At 46.9% G+C, this 22,803-nt stretch overlaps 1 protein-coding gene across 1 annotated transcript; it reads left to right on the top strand.

The window, feature by feature from the left end:
* Nucleotides 1-12,210: 12,210 nt before the first annotated feature.
* On the top strand, nucleotides 12,211-22,416 carry LOC101174401 (sulfotransferase family cytosolic 2B member 1-like). Its single transcript, XM_023949372.1, has 6 exons — nucleotides 12,211-12,436; nucleotides 14,907-15,118; nucleotides 20,641-20,767; nucleotides 20,865-20,959; nucleotides 21,036-21,216; nucleotides 21,340-22,416. Exons 1-6 carry the CDS (start codon nucleotides 12,298-12,300, stop codon nucleotides 21,447-21,449), a joined length of 864 nt encoding a protein of 287 aa, XP_023805140.1. The 5' UTR covers nucleotides 12,211-12,297; the 3' UTR covers nucleotides 21,450-22,416.
* Nucleotides 22,417-22,803: the final 387 nt, after the last annotated feature.

Genomic DNA, 22,803 nt, shown 5'->3' with positions numbered 1-22,803 from the left:
ACACAACACAATAACTCACAATACAACACATTAACTCACAACACAATAACTCACAACACAACACATTAACTCACAACACAACACATTAACTCATGGCCCAGAAGGGTCACAACACAACACATTAACTTACCTCACAACACATTAACTCACAACGGAAGTAAAGCAGCAATTGAAGTGCTTTTATTCTGAAATTTCTACTGGGCTGAGCAGCTAACTACCTAACAGAGAGTAACGTCACAGTGAGCTGTGGAGGGAGCATGTTATTGTTACAAGAGAAGCTAGCAGCAGTGTTGCCAGAAACTTTGTCTTTACTACGGTTTTCCTTCCTCTAAACACACACAATATGAACACACACTCCTCCCTCCGCTCTGACACCCCCCTCTGTCGCTGCACGCGCGCTCCTCTCCTCTCCTTTTTTCCGCTCCATCCTGTGTGTGCGTGTGTTGGGGACTGCACGTGCCTGTGTGAGAGGACGGAGCGGAAAAAAGGAGAGGAGAGGAGCCCGCGTGCAGCTCCCTCCACAGCTCACTGTGACATTACTTTCTGTTAGGTAGTTAGCTGCTCAGCCCAGTAGAAATTTCAGAATAAAAGCACTCCAATTGCTGCTTTACTTCCGTTGTGAGTTAATGTGTTGTGAGGTAAGTTAATGTGTTGTGTTGTGACCCTTCTGGGCCATGAGTTAATGTGTTGTGTTGTGAGTTAATGTGTTGTGTTGTGAGTTATTGTGTTGTGTTGTGAGTTAATGTGTTGTGTTGTGAGTTATTGTGTTGTGTTGTGAGTTATTGTGTTGTGTTGTGAGTTAATGTGTTGTGTGTTAAGTTAATGTGTTGTGTGTAAAGTTAATGTGTTGTGTGTAAAGTTAATCTGTTGTGTGTAAAGTTAGTGTGTTGTGTGTAAAGTTAGTGTGTTGTGTGTAAAGTTAGTGTGTTGTGTGTAAAGTTAATGTGTTGTGTGTAAAGTTAGTGTGTTGTGTATAAAGTTAATGTGTTGTGTTGTGACCCTTCTGGGCCACCGTAGGAGGTGGACCTTGAGGATTATGCATCAGGAGTCCTCGGGTACATCAGAAAGTGCACGGACGATGTCACCAGCACCAGGACTGTAACGGACTACCCCAACCAGAAACCAGAGATGCACAATGCCCCGAGGACCCCTCTCTACCAAACGCACTCAACCTTTTTCTACTCCCGCTTTGAGGACTCCAAACCCCCCCCAGCACCAGACTCACCATCCCACCTGGCGAACAGTTTTCAGCGTGACGCCCGCGGAGGTGAGGAGGACCCTCCAGAGGATCAACCCTCACAGAGCTGCTGGACCCGACAACATGCCTGGACGGGTGCTGAAGGACTGTGCACAGCAGCTCACAGAGGTGCTGACAGACATATTCAACACCTCCCTGAAGCAGGCAGTGGTCCGCACCTGCCTGAAAACCACCATGATCATTCCAATCCCCAAAACATCCTCAGTGACGGGCCTGAATGACTATCGGCCCGTGGCCCTAAAACTGATAGTCATGAAATGCTTTGAAAAACTGGTTATAACCCACATCACAGAATCCATCGATATCACCAAGGACCTGCACCAATACGCTCACAGGTCAAACTGATCCAGAGAGGACGCCATCTCCTCTGTGGTCCACATAACCCTCACCCAGAGAACAAGAACTCGTACGTTTGACTGCTCTTTGTGGACTTCACATTAGCCTTCAACACCATCATCCTACAGACCCTCATCCAAAAACTACACACAATCGGACTGAGCCCCACTCTGGGTCTTGGACTTCCTGATGGACAGACCACAGTCTGTGAAGATCCGCGACGTCTCTTCCTCCCTGATCACCCTCAGCACGGGCTCCCCCCAGAGCTGTGTGCTAAGCCCCTTCCTGTTCACCCTGCTCAGGCATGACTGCTCACAAGTCACCCCAGCTGTCTGATTGTGAAGTTGGCGGATGACACAGCTGTGGTTGGATGCATCACCAACAACGATGAGTCCGACTACAGGCAGGAGGTGGAACATCTGGAGGGCTGGTGCAGAGACAACAACCTCTGCATCAACATGAAGAAGACCAAAGAGATGATTGTGGACTTCAAGAAGGACAGACACCCCCGTCCTCCCATTCACATTGGAGGGGCCGTGGTGGAAGTAGCTTCCAGCTTCAGGTATCTGGGCGTGCACATCTCCAACAACCATACCTGGAGCACCAACACTTCCTTTCTGGTCAAAAAAGCGCGTCAGCACCTCTATTTCCTGACGAGGCTCAGGTGTGCTGGGATGGGAATCACAGTCTTGACCTCCTCCTACAGCTGTGTAGTGGAGGAGCGTCCTGTCCTTCTACAGGTGTGTGGTGGAGAGCGTCCTGTCCTTCTGCAGGTGTGTGGTGGAGAGCGTCCTGTCCTTCCACAGGTGTGTGGTGGAGAGCGTCCTGTCCTTCTACAGGTGTGTGGTGGAGAGCGTCCTGTCCTTTTACAGGTGTGTGGTGGAGAGCGTCCTGTCCTTCTACAGGTGTGTGGTGGAGAGCGTCCTGTCCTTCTACAGGTGTGTGGTGGAGAGCGTCCTGTCCTTCTACAGGTGTGTGGTGGAGAGCGTCCTGTCCTTCTACAGGTGTGTGGTGGAGAGCGTCCTGTCCTTTTACAGGTGTGTGGTGGAGAGCGTCCTGTCCTTGTACAGGTGTGTGGTGGAGAGCGTCCTGTCCTTCTACAGGTGTGTGGTGGAGAGCGTCCTGTCCTTCCACAGGTGTGTGGTGGAGAGCGTCCTGTCCTTCTACAGGTGTGTGGTGGAGAGCGTCCTGTCCTTTTACAGGTGTGTGGTGGAGAGCGTCCTGTCCTTCTACAGGTGTGTGGTGGAGGAGCGTCCTGACCTTCTACAGGTGTGTGGTGGAGAGCGTCCTGTCCTTCTACAGGTGTGTGGTGGAGAGCGTCCTGTCCTTCCACAGGTGTGTGGTGGAGAGCGTCCTGTCCTTCTACAGGTGTGTGGTGGAGAGCGTCCTGTCCTTTTACAGGTGTGTGGTGGAGAGCGTCCTGTCCTTCTACAGGTGTGTGGTGGAGAGCGTCCTGTCCTTCTACAGGTGTGTGGTGGAGAGCGTCCTGTCCTTCTACAGGTGTGTGGTGGAGAGCGTCCTGTCCTTCTACAGGTGTGTGGTGGAGAGCGTCCTGTCCTTTTACAGGTGTGTGGTGGAGAGCGTCCTGTCCTTGTACAGGTGTGTGGTGGAGAGCGTCCTGTCCTTCTACAGGTGTGTGGTGGAGAGCGTCCTGTCCTTTTACAGGTGTGTGGTGGAGAGCGTCCTGTCCTTCTACAGGTGTGTGGTGGAGAGCGTCCTGTCCTTCTACAGGTGTGTGGTGGAGAGCGTCCTGTCCTTTTACAGGTGTGTGGTGGAGAGCGTCCTGTCCTTGTACAGGTGTGTGGTGGAGAGCGTCCTGTCCTTCTACAGGTGTGTGGTGGAGAGCGTCCTGTCCTTTTACAGGTGTGTGGTGGAGAGCGTCCTGTCCTTCTACAGGTGTGTGGTGGAGAGCGTCCTGTCCTTCTACAGGTGTGTGGTGGAGAGCGTCCTGTCCTTGTACAGGTGTGTGGTGGAGAACGTCCTGTCCTTCTACAGGTGTGTGGTGGAGAGCGTCCTGTCCTTGTACAGGTGTGTGGTGGAGAGCGTCCTGTCCTTCTACAGGTGTGTAGTGGAGAGCGTCCTGTCCTTCTACAGGTGTGTGGTGGAGAGCGTCCTGTCCTTCTACAGGTGTGTAGTGGAGAGCGTCCTGTCCTTCTACAGGTGTGTGGTGGAGAGTGTCCTGTCCTTGTACAGGTGTGTGGTGGAGAGCGTCCTGTCCTTCTACAGGTGTGTAGTGGAGAGCGTCCTGTCCTTCTACAGGTGTGTGGTGGAGAGCGTCCTGTCCTTCTACAGGTGTGTGGTGGAGAGCGTCCTGTCCTTCTACAGGTGTATGGTGGAGAGCGTCCTGTCCTTCTACAGGTGTGTAGTGGAGAGCGTCCTGTCCTTCTACAGGTGTGTGGTGGAGAACGTCCTCTGCAACGAGTGACTAAAGCTGAAGACTGTGGGTTGCAGCCTGCAGACCACCACTGACATCTATGAGAGCAGATGCAGGAAACGAGCCTCCCCCATCCTGAAAGAACCCACCCACCCCTTACCCACTCTGTTCCCCCTGCTCCCCTCAGGCAGGAGCTACAGAGCATAAAGATTAGGACCACCAGATGAGGAACAGTTTCTTTCCAGAAGCAGTCAGACTGTTGAACTCTGGAAGATCACTGTCACCCCCCACTCCCCACCCCATGGACAACTTGCTAAATGTCAAGTGCAATATCATAGGACTGTGCAATACTATAATATATCCTCACTGTGCAATACTCAATATTATATTGATATTTACTTATTCGTGCCTTCTCACTGTAAACGGCTGGCCCGGGACCAGAGAACCTAATTTTTCTTTGTCACTGTGATAAAATGAAAAAGAAAATTCCTGATTCCTGAAATAAAACAAACAATAACAAATAAACAAACAAACATTGTTCTTAAATTTGAACAAATAAGTTCTCAAAACAAACTGAGATGGTAAATTTCTTTTAAATTATTTTGTAATTTTAATTTACAACCTTTAAATTAGAAATGATGATTCTTCTATTAGTTATTAAATTATAGGAAGGTTTTCATATTTTCTCTCCTCCCTCCATCAATTAAATGTTAAAACTCTAAGGGTCAAATAATAAATAACCTTATTGACATGACACCAGTTTCACCTGCGTTTGCTTGTTTTATGACACTTCATCGTGACATGTTTGCAAAAAACAACATGTCCCCTTCACATGTCCTGTCCCTGAGGAGAATCGCCTGGGCCGCTCCCCTTCACGTGTCTGTCCCTGAGCAGGATCGCCGGGGCAACTCCCCTTCATGTGTCCTGTCCCTGAGGAGGATTGCCGGGGCCGCTCCCCTTCACAGGCTGTCCCTGAAGAGGATTGCCGGCGCCGCTCCCCTTCACGTGTCCTGTCCCTGAGGAGGATTGCTGGGGCCGCTCCTTTTCACGTGTCCTGTCCCTGAGGAAGCTCGCCGGGGCCGCTCTTCTTCACGTGTCTTGTCCTTGAGGATGGCCAGGGCCGCTCCCCTTCACGTGTCTTTTCCCTGAGGAGGATCGCCGGGGCCGCTCCTCTTCACATGCCTGTTCCTGAAGAGGGTAGCTTTTCTTCCCCCTCAGACATGTTTCCTGTTCCTGAGGATGATCTCCGGGGCCGCTCCCCTTCACCTGTCCTGTCCCTGAGGAGGATCGCTGGGGCCGCTCCCCCTTCATGTGTCCTGTCCCTGAGGAGGATTGCTGGGGCCGCTCCTTTTCACGTGTCCTGTCCCTGAGGAAGCTCGCCGGGGCCGCTCTTCTTCACGTGTCTTGTCCTTGAGGATGGCCAGGGCCGCTCCCCTTCACGTATCCTGTCCCTGAGGAAGATCGTCGGGGCCGCTCCCTTCACGTCTGCGGTCCCTGAGGAGGATTGCCGAGGCTGCTCTTCTTCACATGTCTGTCCCTGAGGAGGATCGCCGGGGCCGCTGCCCTTCACGTGTCTGTCCCTGAGGAGGATCGCCGGGGCCAGTCCCCTTCACGTGTCCTGTCCCTGAAGAGGATCGCCGGCGCCGCTCCCCTTCACGTATCCTGTCCCTGAGGAGGATCACTGGGGCCGCTCCCCTTCACGTGTCCTGTCCCTGAGGAGGATCGCTGGGGCCGCTCCTCTTCATGTGTCCTGTCCCTGAAGAGGATCGCCGGCGCCGCTCCCCTTCACGTGTCCTGTCCCTGAGGAGGATCGCTGGGGCCGCTCCCCTTCACGTGTCCTGTCCCTGAGGAGGATCACTGGGGCCGCTCCCCTTCACGTGTCCTGTCCCTGAGGAGAATCGCTGGGACCGCTCCCCTTCACGTGTCCTGTCCCTGAAGAGGATCGCCGGCGCCGCTCCCCTTCACGTGTCCTGTCCCTGAGGAGGATCACTGGGGCCGCTCCCCTTCACGTGTCCTATCCCTGAGGAGAATCGCTGGGACCGCTCCTCTTCACGTGTCCTGTCCCTGAGGAGGATCGCCCGGGCCACTCCCCTTCACGTGTCCTGTCCCTGAAGAGGATCGCCGGCGCTGTTCCCCTTCACGTGTCCTGTCCCTGAGGAGGATCGCCCGGGCCACTCCCCTTCACGTGTCCTGTCCCTGAAGAGGATCGCCGGCGCCGCTCCCCTTCACGTGTCCTGTCCCTGAGGAGGATCGCTGGGGCCGCTCCCCTTCACGTGTCCTGTCCCTGAAGAAGATCACTGGGTTCGCTCCTCTTCACTTGTCTTGTCCCTGAGGAGGATCGCCAGGGCCGCTCCTATTCACATGTCCATCCCTGAGGAGGGTAGCCGCTCCTTTTCACGTATCCTGTCCTTGAGGAGGATCGCCAGGGCCAGTCCCCTTCGCGTGTCCTGTCCCTGAAGAGGATCGCTGGCGCCGCTCCCCTTCACGTGTCCTGTCCCTAAGGAGGATCGTTGGGGCCGCTCCTCTTCACGTGTCCTGTCCCTGAAGAGGATTGCCGGTGCCGCTCCCCTTCACATGTCCTGTCCCTGAGGAGGATCGCTGGGGCCGCTCCCCTTCACGTGTCCTGTCCCTGAGGAGGATCGCTGGGGCCGCTCCTCTTCACGTGTCCTGTCCCTGAAGAGGATCGCCGGCGCCGCTCCCCTTCACGTGTCCTGTCCCTGAGGAGGATCGCTGGGGCCGCTCCCCTTCACGTGTCCTGTCCCTGAGGAGGATCACCGGGGCCGCTCCTCTTCACTTGTCTTGTCCCTGAGGAGGATCGCCAGGGCCGCTCTTCTTCACATGTCCATCCCTGAGGAGGGTAGCCGCTCCTCTTCACGTATCCTGTCCCTGAGGAAGATCGCCGGGGCCGCTCCCCTTCACGTGTCCTGTCCCTGAGGAGAATCGCTGGGACCGCTCCCCTTCACGTGTCCTGTCCCTGAAGAGGATCGCCGGCGCCGCTCCCCTTCACGTGTCCTGTCCCTGAGGAGGATCACTGGGGCCGCTCCCCTTCACGTGTCCTGTCCCTGAGGAGAATCGCTTGGACCGCTCCTCTTCACGTGTCCTGTCCCTGAGGAGGATCGCCCGGGCCACTCCCCTTCACGTGTCCTGTCCCTGAAGAGGATCGCCGGCGCTGCTCCCCTTCACGTGTCCTGTCCCTGAGGAGGATCGCCCGGGCCACTCCCCATCACGTGTCCTGTCCCTGAAGAGGATCTCCGGCGCCGCTTCCCTTCACGTGTCCTGTCCCTGAGGAGGATCGCTGGGGCCGCTCCCCTTCACGTGTCCTGTCCCTGAAGAAGATCACTGGGTTCGCTCCTCTTCACTTGTCTTGTCCCTGAGGAGGATCGCCAGGGCCGCTCCTATTCACATGTCCATCCCTGAGGAGGTGTCAGGGTCCGCTCGGCAGAGATTGAGCCACAGGACAAAAAGATCTTCAAATCAGGGGTTTTTATTTTACCCAACACAACACGACAGGGGCTCAAATTAAAATGGGGTCAACTTAACAAAAATGTAACTGAGCGAATCAATAACAAAAGCTCAAACCAACTGAACTCAAACTGACCCCCTTACAGGAAACATTAGGGAGATTTTATACTGGCTGATCAGACCAATGACATAATAGGGAGGGGAGCACAAATACAAAACATTCAAAACCTAAATATTAATTAAAGTAGTAAATTACTAGTAATTTAACGCTTCAACAGAAACTGAACTTGTACCTCAAAGCAAGCTTAACATATTCCAAAAAATACAAACAATAGTCCAACATAAGAATACACTTCGTCTTTCCCCTCCATCTTCTCCAAATGGAAGTTGTCCATGCTCCTCCCTTTCCAAGTCATCAGGAACTTCTTCAGCTCCTCCCACTGCCACATCATCAGGAAGTTTCCTGCTCCAGCCTCTGCCCCAGCATCAGGCCTCAAACAGAACTCAAAGAATAGAATTACTCAAAACAATACAAAATTAACTAAATGTGTGCACAAGTCATTAAGTCAATTTTGTTATGAAATGTGTGAAATAAAATGAAATGGTTTATTCAAGAGAAAAATATAACAAATGAACTTAACTTAGCTGTGGGGCAGTGGGTTCTGCCCTCACAGGAGGGTAGCCGCTCCTTTTCACGTATCCTGTCCTTGAGGAGGATCGCCGGGGCCAGTCCCCTTCGCGTGTCCTGTCCCTGAAGAGGATCGCCGGCGCCGCTCCCCTTCACGTGTCCTGTCCCTAAGGAGGATCGTTGGGGCCGCTCCTCTTCACGTGTCCTGTCCCTGAAGAGGATTGCCGGTGCCGCTCCCCTTCACATGTCCTGTCCCTGAGGAGGATCGCTGGCGCCGCTCCTCTTCACATGTCTGTCCCTGAGGAGGGTTGCTGTTTCTTTCCCCTTAGACATGTTTCCTGTTCCCGAGGATGGTCGCCGGGGCCGCTCCCTTTCACGTGTCCTGTCCCTGGAGAGGGTTGTCGGGACCGTTCCTCTTCATGTCTGTTTCTGACGAGGGGATCATCATGTCACCCCCCAAGGGTCTGGTTTTCAGGTGATCTGCTCTGCAACCTTTTTTTTTCCGTGGTTTTTGTCATATCTCAGATTATTCATTCAAAGTTTTTGTTTCTGCCACCGTGCCAGGTCTCCTGCATTTTGGGTCCTTCACCTCCAGTCCCAGGTACAGACATTTCTGTTGCCCTCCTTTTGTATAAACTAGCACAAAAGGTTGTTTTCTCTTCCTTTGCTTGCGTGCCACCCTGTACCTTCATATCAATCAATAAAATGGATAAGAATGTGCTCCTTCTCTGGCGGTCATTGCTTCCATGAAGTGGGTTTGGTAAATATTGTTTCTCTCAGCAACAGGTGAATCAATGATCTTATCGCTGCAGTTAAACTTGACTTTGTGCTTCTATCAGGGACAGGGTTAAACAGTAACCAACGCTGGTTCTGCTGAAACAGCGCCTTTACGTCTAAAAAGCTTTTGGATGTGACAGAAAAGCCGCTTCTAACCTTTGACACAAACGGCCGATTAGCATCTGAGCTTCATTCCAACCACAGATCATTGTCTATCAGGCCCCAATGACCTTAGAGGAGGCGATTAACCCTTGTGCTATCTTAGATGACCCCACCCTTACTTTGACGTGTTATTCCTACCATAACAAAGGTGGATAAAGGTGGAAAGATTTCATGTAATCCATGGACACCAGTGACGATCACAAATAATAGAAGAAAAAAGTTTCAGAGCACTGTCTAGTGGGTCTAGATCAGTGTTTTTCAACCAGTGTGCCGCGGCACACTAGTGTGCCGTGGGAGATGGTCAAGTGTGCCGTGGGAAATTGCCCTCATTAACTGATCTAAAAACATTTTTCATCTCCAGGAAATCAGCTCTTTGTTCATCCAAACAGGCCCTGATAAAACACTGAGTAGTTAGGAATATAAAAGATCTTTAAATTACTTTTTCTTTGTGTTTATTTAATTCTATTAAAGACATTTTGATAACAATGACTGTACCGCGAATAACCTGCAGCTATGACAGTTTGCGGAAAAGTCCCGCCCCTTTAACTGTCTCCGCCAATCATTCTTGAAGGCTTCATCACATGTCATCACTCTGACCAATCAGAAGTGCTTAAAGTCTTCACTTCCTTGTTCTTAATTCTGCTGATAAAGTCGCTCAGTTCTAACAAAAACATCAGCTAAAGCTCGTCCTTAGTGGTGTAGCTTTCCACAGAGTCCGGTGTCAGACCATGGAACAAGTGAACAAAACAATGAAGCTCAGAGACGCGAGTCTTTCTGCAATTTTTCGGCAGTTTTGACACTACATTTCCCATGATGCATTGGCTTAAAGGGCCAGTGTCCCAGCGCACAATGAGTTGTCCTTATGAAACGTCTTGAAACCACAACAAACAAACAGTTTCTTAATTTTCTAATTTAACTTTCATTTCATCTCTTAGAAAAAAACAGCCGCAACTTCCTGCTTTTCCGGCCACAATTATCACCCAAATGCACGTGAGATTGCGGGCGGGGGGGGCTGTCGATCAATACAGACCATGAATTTCTGCTTTTTTTTTTTTGGATGCTGGTGTGCCGCGGGATTTTTGTCAAGGTTAAAGTGTGCCGTGGCTCAAAAAAGGTTGAAAAACACTGGTTTAGATGACCCCACTCCCAACGTTCAACGTTCGGAGGTGATTTCTGATGAGCTCCTGCCGCTCTGCATATATGGAAGCATTTCTGTGGCATCATTCAAAATAAAAGTAAATGCCAGAAATTCTTTTTCATTTTCAAAATAAAGCTAATAAATGAATAAAATGAAATATAAATCCGCCAAACTGCTTTTCCGTTTTCTTCTTTAACACCGCTCATTCTGTCACTTAATTAAAATGATAAAGAAAATGGTACTTGACATTTCTTTTTCAAAAGGTTCTCTGGTAAATGCAGCGTGTAAGTGTAGTGTGTACGTGTAAGTGTAGCAAAATTCAATTAGAAAAACCTAATTAAAAATCAATCCTCTAAAGTGCTTTTTCATTTTCTACTTCAACATCGCTCATTCTGTGACATCATTAAAGCGAAAATGCAAAGAGGGGATTGCATTATAGTTATCAGATCCACCTTGTGAAAAGTGCATTACTCAATTCCGGTCAGCATTTCCAGGAAGACGGGGGGCGATGATGTCAGTGCTCACTCGGTTTGGCCGGCACCGGTAACCGTGTCTCGGATCAGAGCAGTCGGAACTGTAGCTTCGTCTTACCGGGCAAGGGAGGGTGCTTTGTTACGGTGTGCGCTCCAGAGGAGGCTTCAGACCGTAGTCCAGCCGGTCGCTCTGCATCAGCGAGCAGCCGGACTCGGGAGAACCGGCTCTCCAAGCAGAGGAGCGGCTCTGGGACGGTGTGTGAGCTAACGGAGGCAGCTTTTGAACACAGAAATGCTGCTTCGTCCAGAGAAACCGTGTAAACAATCATGTGAATTCATGTTTCCAGTCATGTCCAAACAGAATAACGGCTGATGTTATTCATTAACCTGCAGTCAAGATGCACATTGCAGCATTGACTGCATGGATATGAAGTGAATCCAAGGCTAGATGTTGTTGGCATGTATTAGCCTAATGTTAACCCTTCTCCTGAACCATGTGATTTTTTTTATTTTCATCGAGACAATAACTATAATTCAGGTCCCTTGGTTTCATTTTTCCCTCTCTGGTTAACGCGGGGCAGCAAGCTTTCAAACTCAGTCAGAGAGATGGAAACACCGTCATCAGGGGAGCTGAAGCCGAGACTCTGGGAGAATCTCTGAATGATCTCATGAACTCAAACATGGAGACAAGAATACCATGTGGAACTCTTCAAAATAAATAAACTTGATCTCTCAACATTCTCCGTGTCTTCCATGCATTGTAAGTGAGATAAACACAGACACCGCTAGCATCAGGCAAAAATCATTAGCTGGTAGCTCCTCCAAAACGCGGCCTGGTGCGTTCAAGGAGCTCTAGTACATAGTGGCTTAGCGGAACTCCAACTGCCACCCAGCCTAACATGGTCCGCTACTATATTTTCATCAGGAAATAAAACCCACCCAATTGACCCCATAATCGCCCAAATTATGCCAACCCGCCCAATTTTTACGAGCAAATCTAGAACCAAAACCGCCCAATCTGGCAACACTGTTTGCCGGTATAGGTCCCAAACGGTAGTTGTAGGCCGAACGGTTATTGTACCTATGCCGGGAGGATGAACAACGCAGGAGAACAGTGAGCACTGACATCATCCCCCCGGCTCCTCCTGGAAACGCTGACTGGAATGGAATCATGCTTTTTTCACACGGTATGCAATCCCCTCTTTGCATTTTTTGCAAGTTTTCCTCGTATCGTGCAGCCCTAGAATGAGCGGTGTTGAAATAGAAAAAGAATAAGCCGCTTGGTGGATAGATGTTTGATTTTATTTTTGAGTCAACGAATGCTGCTTTATTTTGAAAATGAAAAAGCATTTTTGGCATTGACTTTTATTTTGAATGATGCTACAGAAACGCTTCCATATGCAGAAACTATGATGTCCTCGACTTTGACAGGTTTTTGGATGTATGTAGGATGAAAAACTCATCATTGTTAAACGAGCTCTGGGAACTCTGTAAAACAGATCAAATAAATCCTTTTTTAGAGAAGAAATGTCTCCAACAGCGTTCAGACTGTGAGTTGCTGTCATCACATGAGTTTTTCCTGCGTGTGTGTGGCGGCTCCTGAACCCCTCCCTCTCATGCTGTGCTCACAGGGTTGCAGGCAGGCAGGAAGAAGAAAGTCTTTAGCTCGCAGCGACGCGGCGGACCGACATGACCGAGGCGGACTTATACTTCCTGTACCGGGGGGTCTACGTACCGAAACTGATCCACACCGAGGCGAGCCTGGACTACTTCCAGAACTTTACCTTCCGCCCTCAGGATGTTCTGATTGTCACCTATCCGAAATCAGGTGAGCTGCCTGGGGTTGGATGGTCTGTCTGTCTGTGCAGTCTGGGTCCAGCTGCACAGCTCATGCAGACGGTTCGTGTTTGCGCTGATCTCCGTTCGGACAGCAGAGACTTTTGCCTGCAGCTGCAGGATCTAGGTCAAGTCCAGGCGGGGATGTTGCATCACTGCTTCTGGCCCATGAAGGTCCCTGTTAGAGACTGACCTCCTCCATAGCAGAAACAAAGTGAATCTGTTTCCATCATCTCCACTCTGGTGTTAGACAGACAGACAGAAAAGTCTATTCAAGGTTGTGGAAAATGGAGAAAAATCAAATAAAAACACCAGAGTCCAGTTTAGAAAGAAGAAAAACACTCCAAGGATGAAAGAATGCAGGCGGGGGCCGAAATGAAAATACAACCAAATTTACTGTTGGAGTCAAATGTGGAGCAACATTTGACTAATGAAGGTTTCACGTAACCCTTGTGCTATCCAAGGCACTTTAACATTGGGAGTTGGGTCATCTAGACCCACTAGACAGTGCTCTGAACCTTTTTTCTTCAATGATTTGTGATCTTCACTGGTGTCCATGGATTACATGAAATCTTTCCACCTTTATCCACCTTTGTCATGGTAGGGAGAACACGTCAATGTAAGTGTGGGGGCATCTAAGATAGCACAGGGGTTAATTAGACTAGTCTTTAGACTGGTCTAATTAACTAGTCTAGTTAATTATCTCATTGGTGGAATTCATCTAATCTATTCTCATATACGGTCAATGTTTCAGATGTCATGAAAACAATCGTTTGTCTATTTTGTTAGAATATGAGTATATCCTTCAATTTCCATTGATGACAACAGAAATGTCAGGAATTTATTAATAATTCATGTCGGGATTGTATTCAGATCAAGAAAAAAAACAGAAAAATGTGGGAATTTTTACCAGAAGCAGCCTCCAGAGAGAAAACACAAACTGATGTGCGTTTAGTGTGAACTAACTACACACTATATCTTAATCATGACTTCAACATACCAGTATGTTTTACTGATATGATTAATAAAGGTAAATTAATGACATATTTTGTTCCTGCGGGGCGAGGCTGGAAAGTGTTTCACCCAGGGCCAGGACCGCCTCTGCCACATAGACCCCTTAAATGGACAGTGGGGCAAAAAGTATTCAGTCAGCCACCAATTGTGCAAGTTCTCCCAGTTAAAAGATGAGAGGCTGTAATTTCTATCATAGTTAAAAACCTCAACTATGAGAGACAAACGAGGACAACACCCAGAAAACCACAGTGACTGACTTTACTGTGAACTTAGAGTTAACTCTTTCAGAGTTGGCCAGTTCCTCACTGGTTATTAATGTATTCAACCACTAAGCTGTTATCAGCTGTTACCTTCATCGTCCACAAAACTGCCTCATCATCAACCAGCTGCATTTTGGAAAGACTAGAACTTTGGTGTAACCTGCTGACACAGAGCAGGCATGCATAGATGCAAAACCTATGGTGCAACAAGCACTAACAAATGCAGACGTCAACTCCCACAATGCACTCTGCTGTTTCCAGGAAAAACCTAACAAAAACAGTTTTCAGCTGAAACACAAAGAAACATTCTGGAATATTCTTGAACACTTCATTTTAAAAGAAAATCTTACACTTCTTCATTTTCCCACAATGCTTAGTTGTTTACGGTAAGTTCCTGAGACTCACATGATTTTGTGACATGATGTGACGAGAAAACTGCAGAATACTGTCAGATTTTCTCCCAGCATGCACTAGGGTCCACAGGATGGCACTTTCCAAAGGGAAACTGCAGAATCCTGGTCTTTTTGTTGATGTTTCCCTGAAAATTTCCATGAAGGGTTTACTGCAGGAGCTATGTGGGGTTCAGTGTTTTGCCCAAGGACACTTGGACACGTTTGTGGCAAGGCAGGAAGTGAACCTGCAACTTTTACACACAATAGAAAAGTGTACTTTCCTTCTTTTTATGTGAGTCCAAACTGTGGATGTCGTTGCTCGGGGATGTTCTGTGTATTATCTCTTTATCAGCAGCAGCTTGTCATGTTTTATGGAAGTAATGCTGTAGATACTGACAATCTTAACTCGCTGAGCGTCTGTTTATAATTCAACATCCAAACTGAAACAGAATGACGGACAGAGGACATTTAATAGGACTTCCATAAGGATAGATTATGGTTTCAAGGAGCAATCAGTTCCTTTAGGGGCCAATGTGACTAAAACAAAAACTACTGACATTTTGTAGATGTGACCCTCTTTTGGGGGGGGGGGGGGGGGGGGGGAATACTGTGAATTTCTACTTTTTTTGGGGGTAGGAACAGAGCTGTCTGAACCTATGAAGCGTCTTTTTTTAAACATAACTAGGTGTTAGTAATTCTGAACTTTTTAATTTGAACTTTTTAAAGAAAAATCAAGAATGTTCCTGCGTTGGGTTGTACATGACTGCATCGGTCAGTTCATTGTCACTGGGTGCAGGTACGACTTGGATGCAGGAGGTGGTCCCTCTGATCGTCAGTGGGGGGGACCCCGCCTCTGTGGAGACCATTCCCAACTGGGACCGGGTTCCATGGCTGGAGGAGGTCCGAGCTTCCACACTGAACCTGGAGGGGAGGCCGTCTCCACGCATGCTCACCACTCACTTCCACTACAGCATGATGCCCCCGTCCTTCTTCAAGGCTAAACCAAAGGTAAACGCCAAGACATTTCAGACAGACAGACAGTGGTGATGTCACTTCCTGCCCGCTGAAGCCTGTCACAGACTCAATCCCAGCTCTTACTGCAGGACTTTAGTCTGGCAATAGCTTGACAAGACCAGCTGCAGTGAACGGACGTTTCTGAGTCAGCAGAGACGCTCGTGTTGTCTTTCTTTATTGCATTAACTGGATCACTGTTGTACAGCAGGAGTCAAGAACCTGTAGCAGAGACGACACACACAGGTCTATCTTGTCAGATAAAGCCCAGATCTGTGCTGCTTGGTGGTTTATGCGATGGTGACAGAAGAAAAAACGTCTTTTAAACTCTTAATGCAAACGGGGGGGAGTCTCTATGACCCGCCTGTGGATTTGAACCCATAAGGTTCCAGTCTCAGGACAGACACTGCTCCACTTGACCACTGAACGCAGTTGTCGCCAATGTGGTGATAAAGTCGGTTCTCTTGTCGTCTGCATTTGAAAACAAGAGTTTGTGATTTCTAAACGATGATTGTTTTCATTTGTCTGGATCGTTGCTTAGCAACAGCAGTAACGCCTCTGCTCCCAATTCCCTCCCTAACCTCGAAAAAAACGATGTAACCATAAAAACGAGCGATTTGGACGCCACGCTCACAGCTTTTCTTTGAAAAAGTAGACATTACGTCACCAATGACACAAAGTGAAAGTCTAATCCAAACAAGCGTTTTATGGCAACTATTACTGGATCCGCTGTGATCTAATAATGAAAACATTGATGAGTTATTACAAAAGTACATTTCAACACTTTTTTTTTTTTTAAACTTTATTTGTCAGCTTTTCATCCACAGTATACTGTTACAGCATTGTTGGGCTCATATTTATAGATATGGACCGGAAACAAAAAAAAAAAGTTATTATGCATAAGCAAGCAACAGGTAGAAAGTAGAATATAACTAAGAAATAAGGCAGAACAGACAAGAATAAAAACAAAACAAGCAAAAATAAATAAATATATAAAATAAAATAAAAAATAAATAAATAAATAGAAAATAAAAATACCCTCCCACCCAACCCACCCTAGGCTCTAAAGACAGATGATGGAACACTAAGAAAAAAACAAAGTTATTGATAACAGTCTCAATTTCTCACATGCAAGTTCTTAAACATTAAAAGTAAATGTTTTCAAAAATTCAATCAGGGGGTGCCACGTCACCGAAAGTTTTTGTTGAGTTGATTTTACCCTGTCTCTGAGCTTTTCTAAAGGCAGGAAGGAAAGTAACTCTTTTAACCATTGGGAGACTGACGGAGCTTTGTCAGATTTCCAGTGGATTAAAATCAATCTACGTGCGAGTAGAGGGGCAAAAGCAATGGCATTTTCCTGAGATTTGTTTGCTTTATGTTGAGGTGTCATAATTCCAAAAATACCAATCCGAAAGTCAGGTGTCAATTCTTTTCCATAGATATGGGACAGGACCTGAAATATATTTCCCCAGTAATTGTGAAGATTGGGACAGGACCAAATCATGTGACCCTCAGTAGCTGGTACATGTCTGCATCTTGGGCAGGCAGGATCGGCACCTGGAAAAATCTTTGCTTTCTCTCTCCTGTATAATGGAGACAGTGAAGTATTTTGAATTGAATTAGACCATGACGAATGCAGAGTGACGAACTGTGTATACGAGTCAGACAGGATTCCCACTCTCCTTCCGACAAATTGACTTCAATATCTTTTTCCCAACTGGTTTTCGTTTTTACCCATTTAATAGGTTTCATATCCAGCAAAAGTTTGTAAACATTTGAAATTGTTTTCTTGCCGAAAGGATCTAATTCTAAAAGGGTGTCCACTTCATTTTTAGGCGGTAAATAGGGAAATGAAGAGTACGGGGTCTTTGCAAAACTACTTTTTTGTAAATATCTGAACATGTGTGAGGCGGATACGTTGGAATCCCTGATCAGACTATCAAATGCGCAAAAACCATTGCCTGAAAAAAGTTGATAGAAGAACTTTAGACCTTTGATATGCCAGCTTTTAAAGGCATTGTCTGTGACAGAGGGCAGGAAGAATGGGTTAAAGAAGATGGGGAAAAATCTGCTGGCTTGTTGAAGTGCGAAATGTTTCCTGAACTGGAACCATATCTGGATAGAAGCTCTAACAATTGGGTTCATGTTTTGTTGTGGTCGATTTTGAGATAATGATGAAGTTAGCAGTGGCATTGGATTGGACATCAGTTCCATTTGTGCCCAAACTTCCCCTTCATTGGTCTCATATAGGTGCTTCCAATGCAATAATTTGGTGATGTTGGCTGCCCAGTAGTAGAGAATAAAATTTGGGAGTCCTAGCCCTCCTGCGTCCTTTGGTACCTCCAAATAGGTCTTTTTCATTCTAGGATTTGACTTATTCTAAATAAAAACCGCTACCATTCGATCTAGGTTCCTGAAGATGGGTTTAGTTATGAAAATAGGAATCGTTTGAAAAGTATATAAGAACTCTGGTAGGACGGACATTTGAATAATATTTATCCTGCCTGAAAGTGTGGTTGGTAATGTGGACCATTTTTTTAAGTCTTGTGATGTTTGTTCTAACAAAGACTCAAAGTTTCGAGTTCGTAGTTCCCCCATTGTGCGTGCGATGTTTATTCCTAAGTATTTAAATGTTTCTTTTTCTACTTTGAAGGGGAAAGCGGAAAAATCACTGTCAATATTATTAATGGGGAACAACAGGCTTTTGGTGAAATTCAATTTATATCCAGAAATGTGACCAAATTGATCTAGCACCTTGAGTAGTCTAGGTATTGATATAGATCGATTAGAGATATACAACAACAAATGGTCCACATAGAGTGACACTTTATGTATAACACTCCCTCTGGAAATTCCGTCAATCTGGTTGTCCCCTCTGAGAGCTACGGCCAATGGTTCAATCGCCAAGTCAATAAATAATAACATCAGATGTCATCTGATGTCAATAATAATAAAGTTGTTCTTGAATCTTGAATCTTTAATCTCCTTCGCATAGAGTTGATCAGGTTGTCTATTGTGGCCTGTGGAATGTTGGTCCACTCTTCTTCAATGGCTGTGCGAAGTTGCTGGATATTGGCAGGAACTGGAACACGCTGTCGTATACGCCGATCCAGAGAATCCCAAACATGCTTAATGGGTGACATGTCCGCTGAGTATGCTGGCCATGCAAGAACTGGGATGTTTTCAGCTTCCAAGAATTGTGTACAGATCCTTGCAACATGGGGCCGTGCATTATCATGCTGCAAGATGAGGTGATGTTGTTGGATGTATGGCACAACAATGGGCCCCAGGATCTTGTCACGGTATCCCTGTGCATTCAAAATGCCATCAAGGAAATGCACCTGTGTTCTTCGCCTATAACATATGCCTGTCCATACCATAACCGCACCACCACCATGGGCTACTCGACATTGACATCAGAAAACCGCTCACCCACACGACGCCACACACGCTGTCTACCGTCTGCCCTTAACAGTGTAAATCGGGATTCATCCGTGAAGAGAACACCTCTCCAACGTGCCAGACGCCATCACATGTGAGCATTTGCCCACTCAAGTCGGTTACGACGACGAACTGGAGTGAGGTCGAGACCTCGATGAGGAGGACGAGCATGCAGATGAGCTTCCCTGAGACGGTTTCTGACAGTTTGTGCAGAAATTCTGTGGTTATGCAAACCGATTGTTTCAGCAGCTGTCCGAGTGGCTGGTCTCAGAAGATCTTGGAGGTGGACTTGCTAGATGTGGAGGTCTTGGGCTGGTGTGGTTACACGTGGTCTGCGGTTGTGAGGCCGGTTGGATGTGCTGCCAAATTCTCGGAAACGCCTTTGGAGACGGCTTATGGTGGATAAATGGACATTCAATTCCCTAGCAACAGCTCTGGTGGACATTCCTGCTATCAGCATGCCAATTGCACGCTCCCTCAAAACTTGCGACATCTGTGGCATTGTGCTGTGTGATACAACTGAAGATTTCAGAGTGACCTTTTCATGTGGCCAGTCTAAGGCACACCTGTGCAATAATCATGCTGTCTAATCAGCATCTTGATATGGCACACCTGTGAGGTGGGATGGATTGTCTTGGCAAAGGAGAAGTGCTCACTATCACAGATTTAGACAGATTTGTGAACAATATTTCAGAGAACTGGTTATTTTGTGTAGGTGGAAAATGTTTCACATCTTTGAGTTCATAGCACAAGAAATGGGAGCAATAACAAAAGTGTTGCGTTTATATTTTCGGTCAGTGTATTATTTTTAATCCATTTTTTGAACGAGGGACCGAATTTAAACTTTTCTAGGACCGTGGATAGGTACTTCCATTTGATACGGTCAAAGGCCTTCTCTGTCTCTAAAGAGACTATTATTTCACATTTTTGTGTCTGTTTTGTGTATATAGAATGTTGAGCAGGCGTCGCATGTTGTAGAATGATTATCTGCTGGGTAAAAAAACAGTTTGGTCAGAATGTATAACTTTGGCAATATAGTATCGATTCTATTAGCCAAAATTTTTGTCAGGATCTTGTAGTCGCTATTTAATAGACTTACTGGTCTATAGGAGCTGCATTATAGGCGGTCTTTACCCTCCTTATGCAGGACCACTATTGTAGCCTGACTTATAGTCAGTGGTAGTTTCTCTAAACTAAATGCCTCTTGATATACCACTTTGAGTATTGGAGCCAATTTATCAATAAAGGTTTTATATAACTCAATGGGGGAACCATCAGGTCCCGGTGCCTTGTTGTTCTGCATAGAATTACTTGCCTGTTTTATTTCGTTTGTTGTTATTTCTCTATCAAGCTTTTATTTCGAAACTTTTTATTTTGGAAAAATTATTTAAACAACTCAGAACGTCGTGTCTATATCTAGTGATCATCATGAACACGGGTTTCTCACAGACACTTCTGGGAAATTTCTCGGGATCTGGATTTTAGAATTTTTGATCCGGACAGCACTAGAAAATGGCGAACGTGCTCTGGACACAGCCCAGGTCCTGCTCCTAAAGACGCGGTCCAATCAAACTCTTGGTTTTGGTGGGTTTTTTTAACACGTTTTGTGTTTGTTTTTCTGATGATGGAATTTGAGCTTAAAGTTGCTTTTCTGAGTTCTTCTTTATTCAAATCGCTGTAACTCGTTTGGAAAAGATTGTATCTGTGATGCAGAAAATACGGTGGGCGGAGCCACGCAGTCCCTGCTCCATAAAAGGAAATGGGGGGGGGGGGGTGAATCTCTGATGAATGGCAGCCGCTCTGCAGAAACTATGTCCTAGAAAACCACACAGATTGGTGGCTAAAAACTGTGTCATCATCACTAAAAGAGCAGTGGGAACTCTTTGAAACTAGATCAGTACATGATCGGAGTGGGACTTTAACCTTCAGTCAATCACTGTGGTGTAGTGGTTAGCACTGTCACCTCAGAGTGGGAGGGCCCTGGTTCAAATCCCATCTGGGCCCCCTCTGCATGGAGTTTACGTGTGGGTTTTCCTCCCTCAGCCCAAAGACCTGCCTCACAAATTTCTCTTCTGCAGGTGATCTACGTCATGAGAAACCCTAAAGACGTCTTTACATCCATCTTCCATTATTCCAAGATGGCCTCCTTCCTGGTGACTCCTGACTCTCAGTCCGAGTTCCTCCAAAAGTTCCTTGATGGAAAAGGTGGGCTCCTGTTTTATATCCTTTTCCGAGCGAGGAATTGGAATAAATGTTGACATTTCAAGGGAAGAAAGTGATGAATGAGTCCGACTGTGTTCAGTTATCTTTGGATCCTGGTTCGATCACGTAAGCGGGTGGCTGAACGCTGATGACAAGGACAGGATCATGTACATCTCCTATGAGGAGATGATTATGGTGAGAACAATCAGAAGTCGCTCAAGCCGACAGTAGAGCGTAACAAAGCTAAGGTGGGCGTGTCTCTGTGGCGCAGGACCTGAAGGAATCGGTGGCGAGAATCTCTCAGTTCCTGGAAAAGACTTTGGATGACGAGGTGATCAGCAAAATAGCAGACCGATGTCTGTTCAAGAACATGAAACAGAACAACATGTCCAACTATTCGGCTGTTCCTCCCGAGGTTATGGACCCGACCAAGTCTCAGTTCCTCAGGAAAGGTAAGTAGAGCGGTCTGCCAGGAGCAGGAAGACAGAAGCATGCAAACGTTCTGATAAAAACTGAAAACCTTTGATTGAGCTTAGCTGTGTCTAATATCCGCCTTCTGTTGTGTGTTTGTTCAGGAATATCAGGAGACTGGAAAAACCAGCTGACAGCAGCAGAAGCTGATCACTTTGATGCCGTTTACAGGGACAAAATCAAAGATGTTCAACATAAATTTGTTTGGGATTAAAGCCGCTGCTCTTCCCTAATGCAGGAAAACATCCACCATAGACTCAAAGGGCTGACGTAATGTCCTTCTGGTTATTGTGTAACCCTTGTGCTATCCTAGGCACTTTAACAGGTTGCTTTAACCTGAGCACTTTAACATCCCGACTACATTGGGAGTTGGGTCATCTAGACCCACTAGACAGTGCTCTGAACCTTTTTTCTTCAATGATTTATGATCTTCACTGGTGTCCATGGATTACATGAAATCTTTCCACCTTTATCCACCTTTGTCATGGTAGGGAGAACACGTCAATGTAAGGGTGGGGTCATCTAAGATAGCACAAGACGTTTTGACAGAAAAACAGCCACACTTCGGTGATCTGAAGCAAAAGGAAGCTTTTCTTAATATTTCTGCAAAGTTTTCTCTGATGTCAGGAAGCGTGCTCTTCATCTGCACATCTTTGCACATGTGTACGTTTGACACAACAGGAGGAAGTTGGGAGTTTGTGTGTTTTGAATGTGACCATAGTGGAAATGGAAGAGAAGTTCAAAGTGAGTGAACATCAGCTTACTGCAGCAAGAGAAAACTTATCATTTTTGACATCAGATGACATCTGATGTTATTCCCATTTATTAACCTGCAGTCAAGATGCACATTGCAGCATTGACTGCATGGATATGAAGTGAATCCAAGGCTAGATGTTGTTGGCACGTATTAGCCTAATGCTAACCCTTCTCCTGAACCATGTGATTTTTTTTATTTTCATCGAGACAATAACTATAATTCAGGTCCCTTGGTTTCATTTTTCCCTCTCTGGTTAACGCGGGGCAGCAAGCTTTCAAACTCAGTCAGAGAGATGGAAACACCATCATCAGGGGAGCTGAAGCCGAGACTCTGGGAGAATCTATGAATGATCTCATGAACTCAAACATGGAGACAAGAATACCATGTGGAACTCTTCAAAATAAATAAACCTTATCTCTCAACATTCTCCGTGTCTTCCATGCATTGTAAGTGAGATAAACACAGACACCGCTAGCATCAGGCAAAAATCATTAGCTGGTAGCTCCTCCAAAACGCGGCCTGGTGCGTTCAAGGAGCTCTAGTACATAGTGGCTTAGCGGAACTCCAACTGCCACCCAGCCTAACGTGGTCCGCTACTATATTTTCATCAGGAAATAAAACCCACCCAATTGACCCTATAATCGCCCAAATTATGCCGACCCGCCCAATTTTTACGAGCAAATCTAGAACCAAAACCGCCCAATCTGGCAACACTGTTTGCCGGTATAGGTCCCAAACGGTAGTTGTAGGCCGAACGGTTATTGTACCTATGCCGGGAGGATGAACAACGCAGGAGAACAGTGAGCACTGA

This window comes from Oryzias latipes, chromosome 19 (genome assembly GCF_002234675.1).
Source record: "Oryzias latipes chromosome 19, ASM223467v1".
NCBI classification, from domain to species: Eukaryota; Metazoa; Chordata; class Actinopteri; order Beloniformes; family Adrianichthyidae; genus Oryzias; species Oryzias latipes.
The sequence above is the reverse complement of the archived record's forward strand: the minus strand, read 5'-3'. Positions and strand labels throughout refer to the sequence as shown.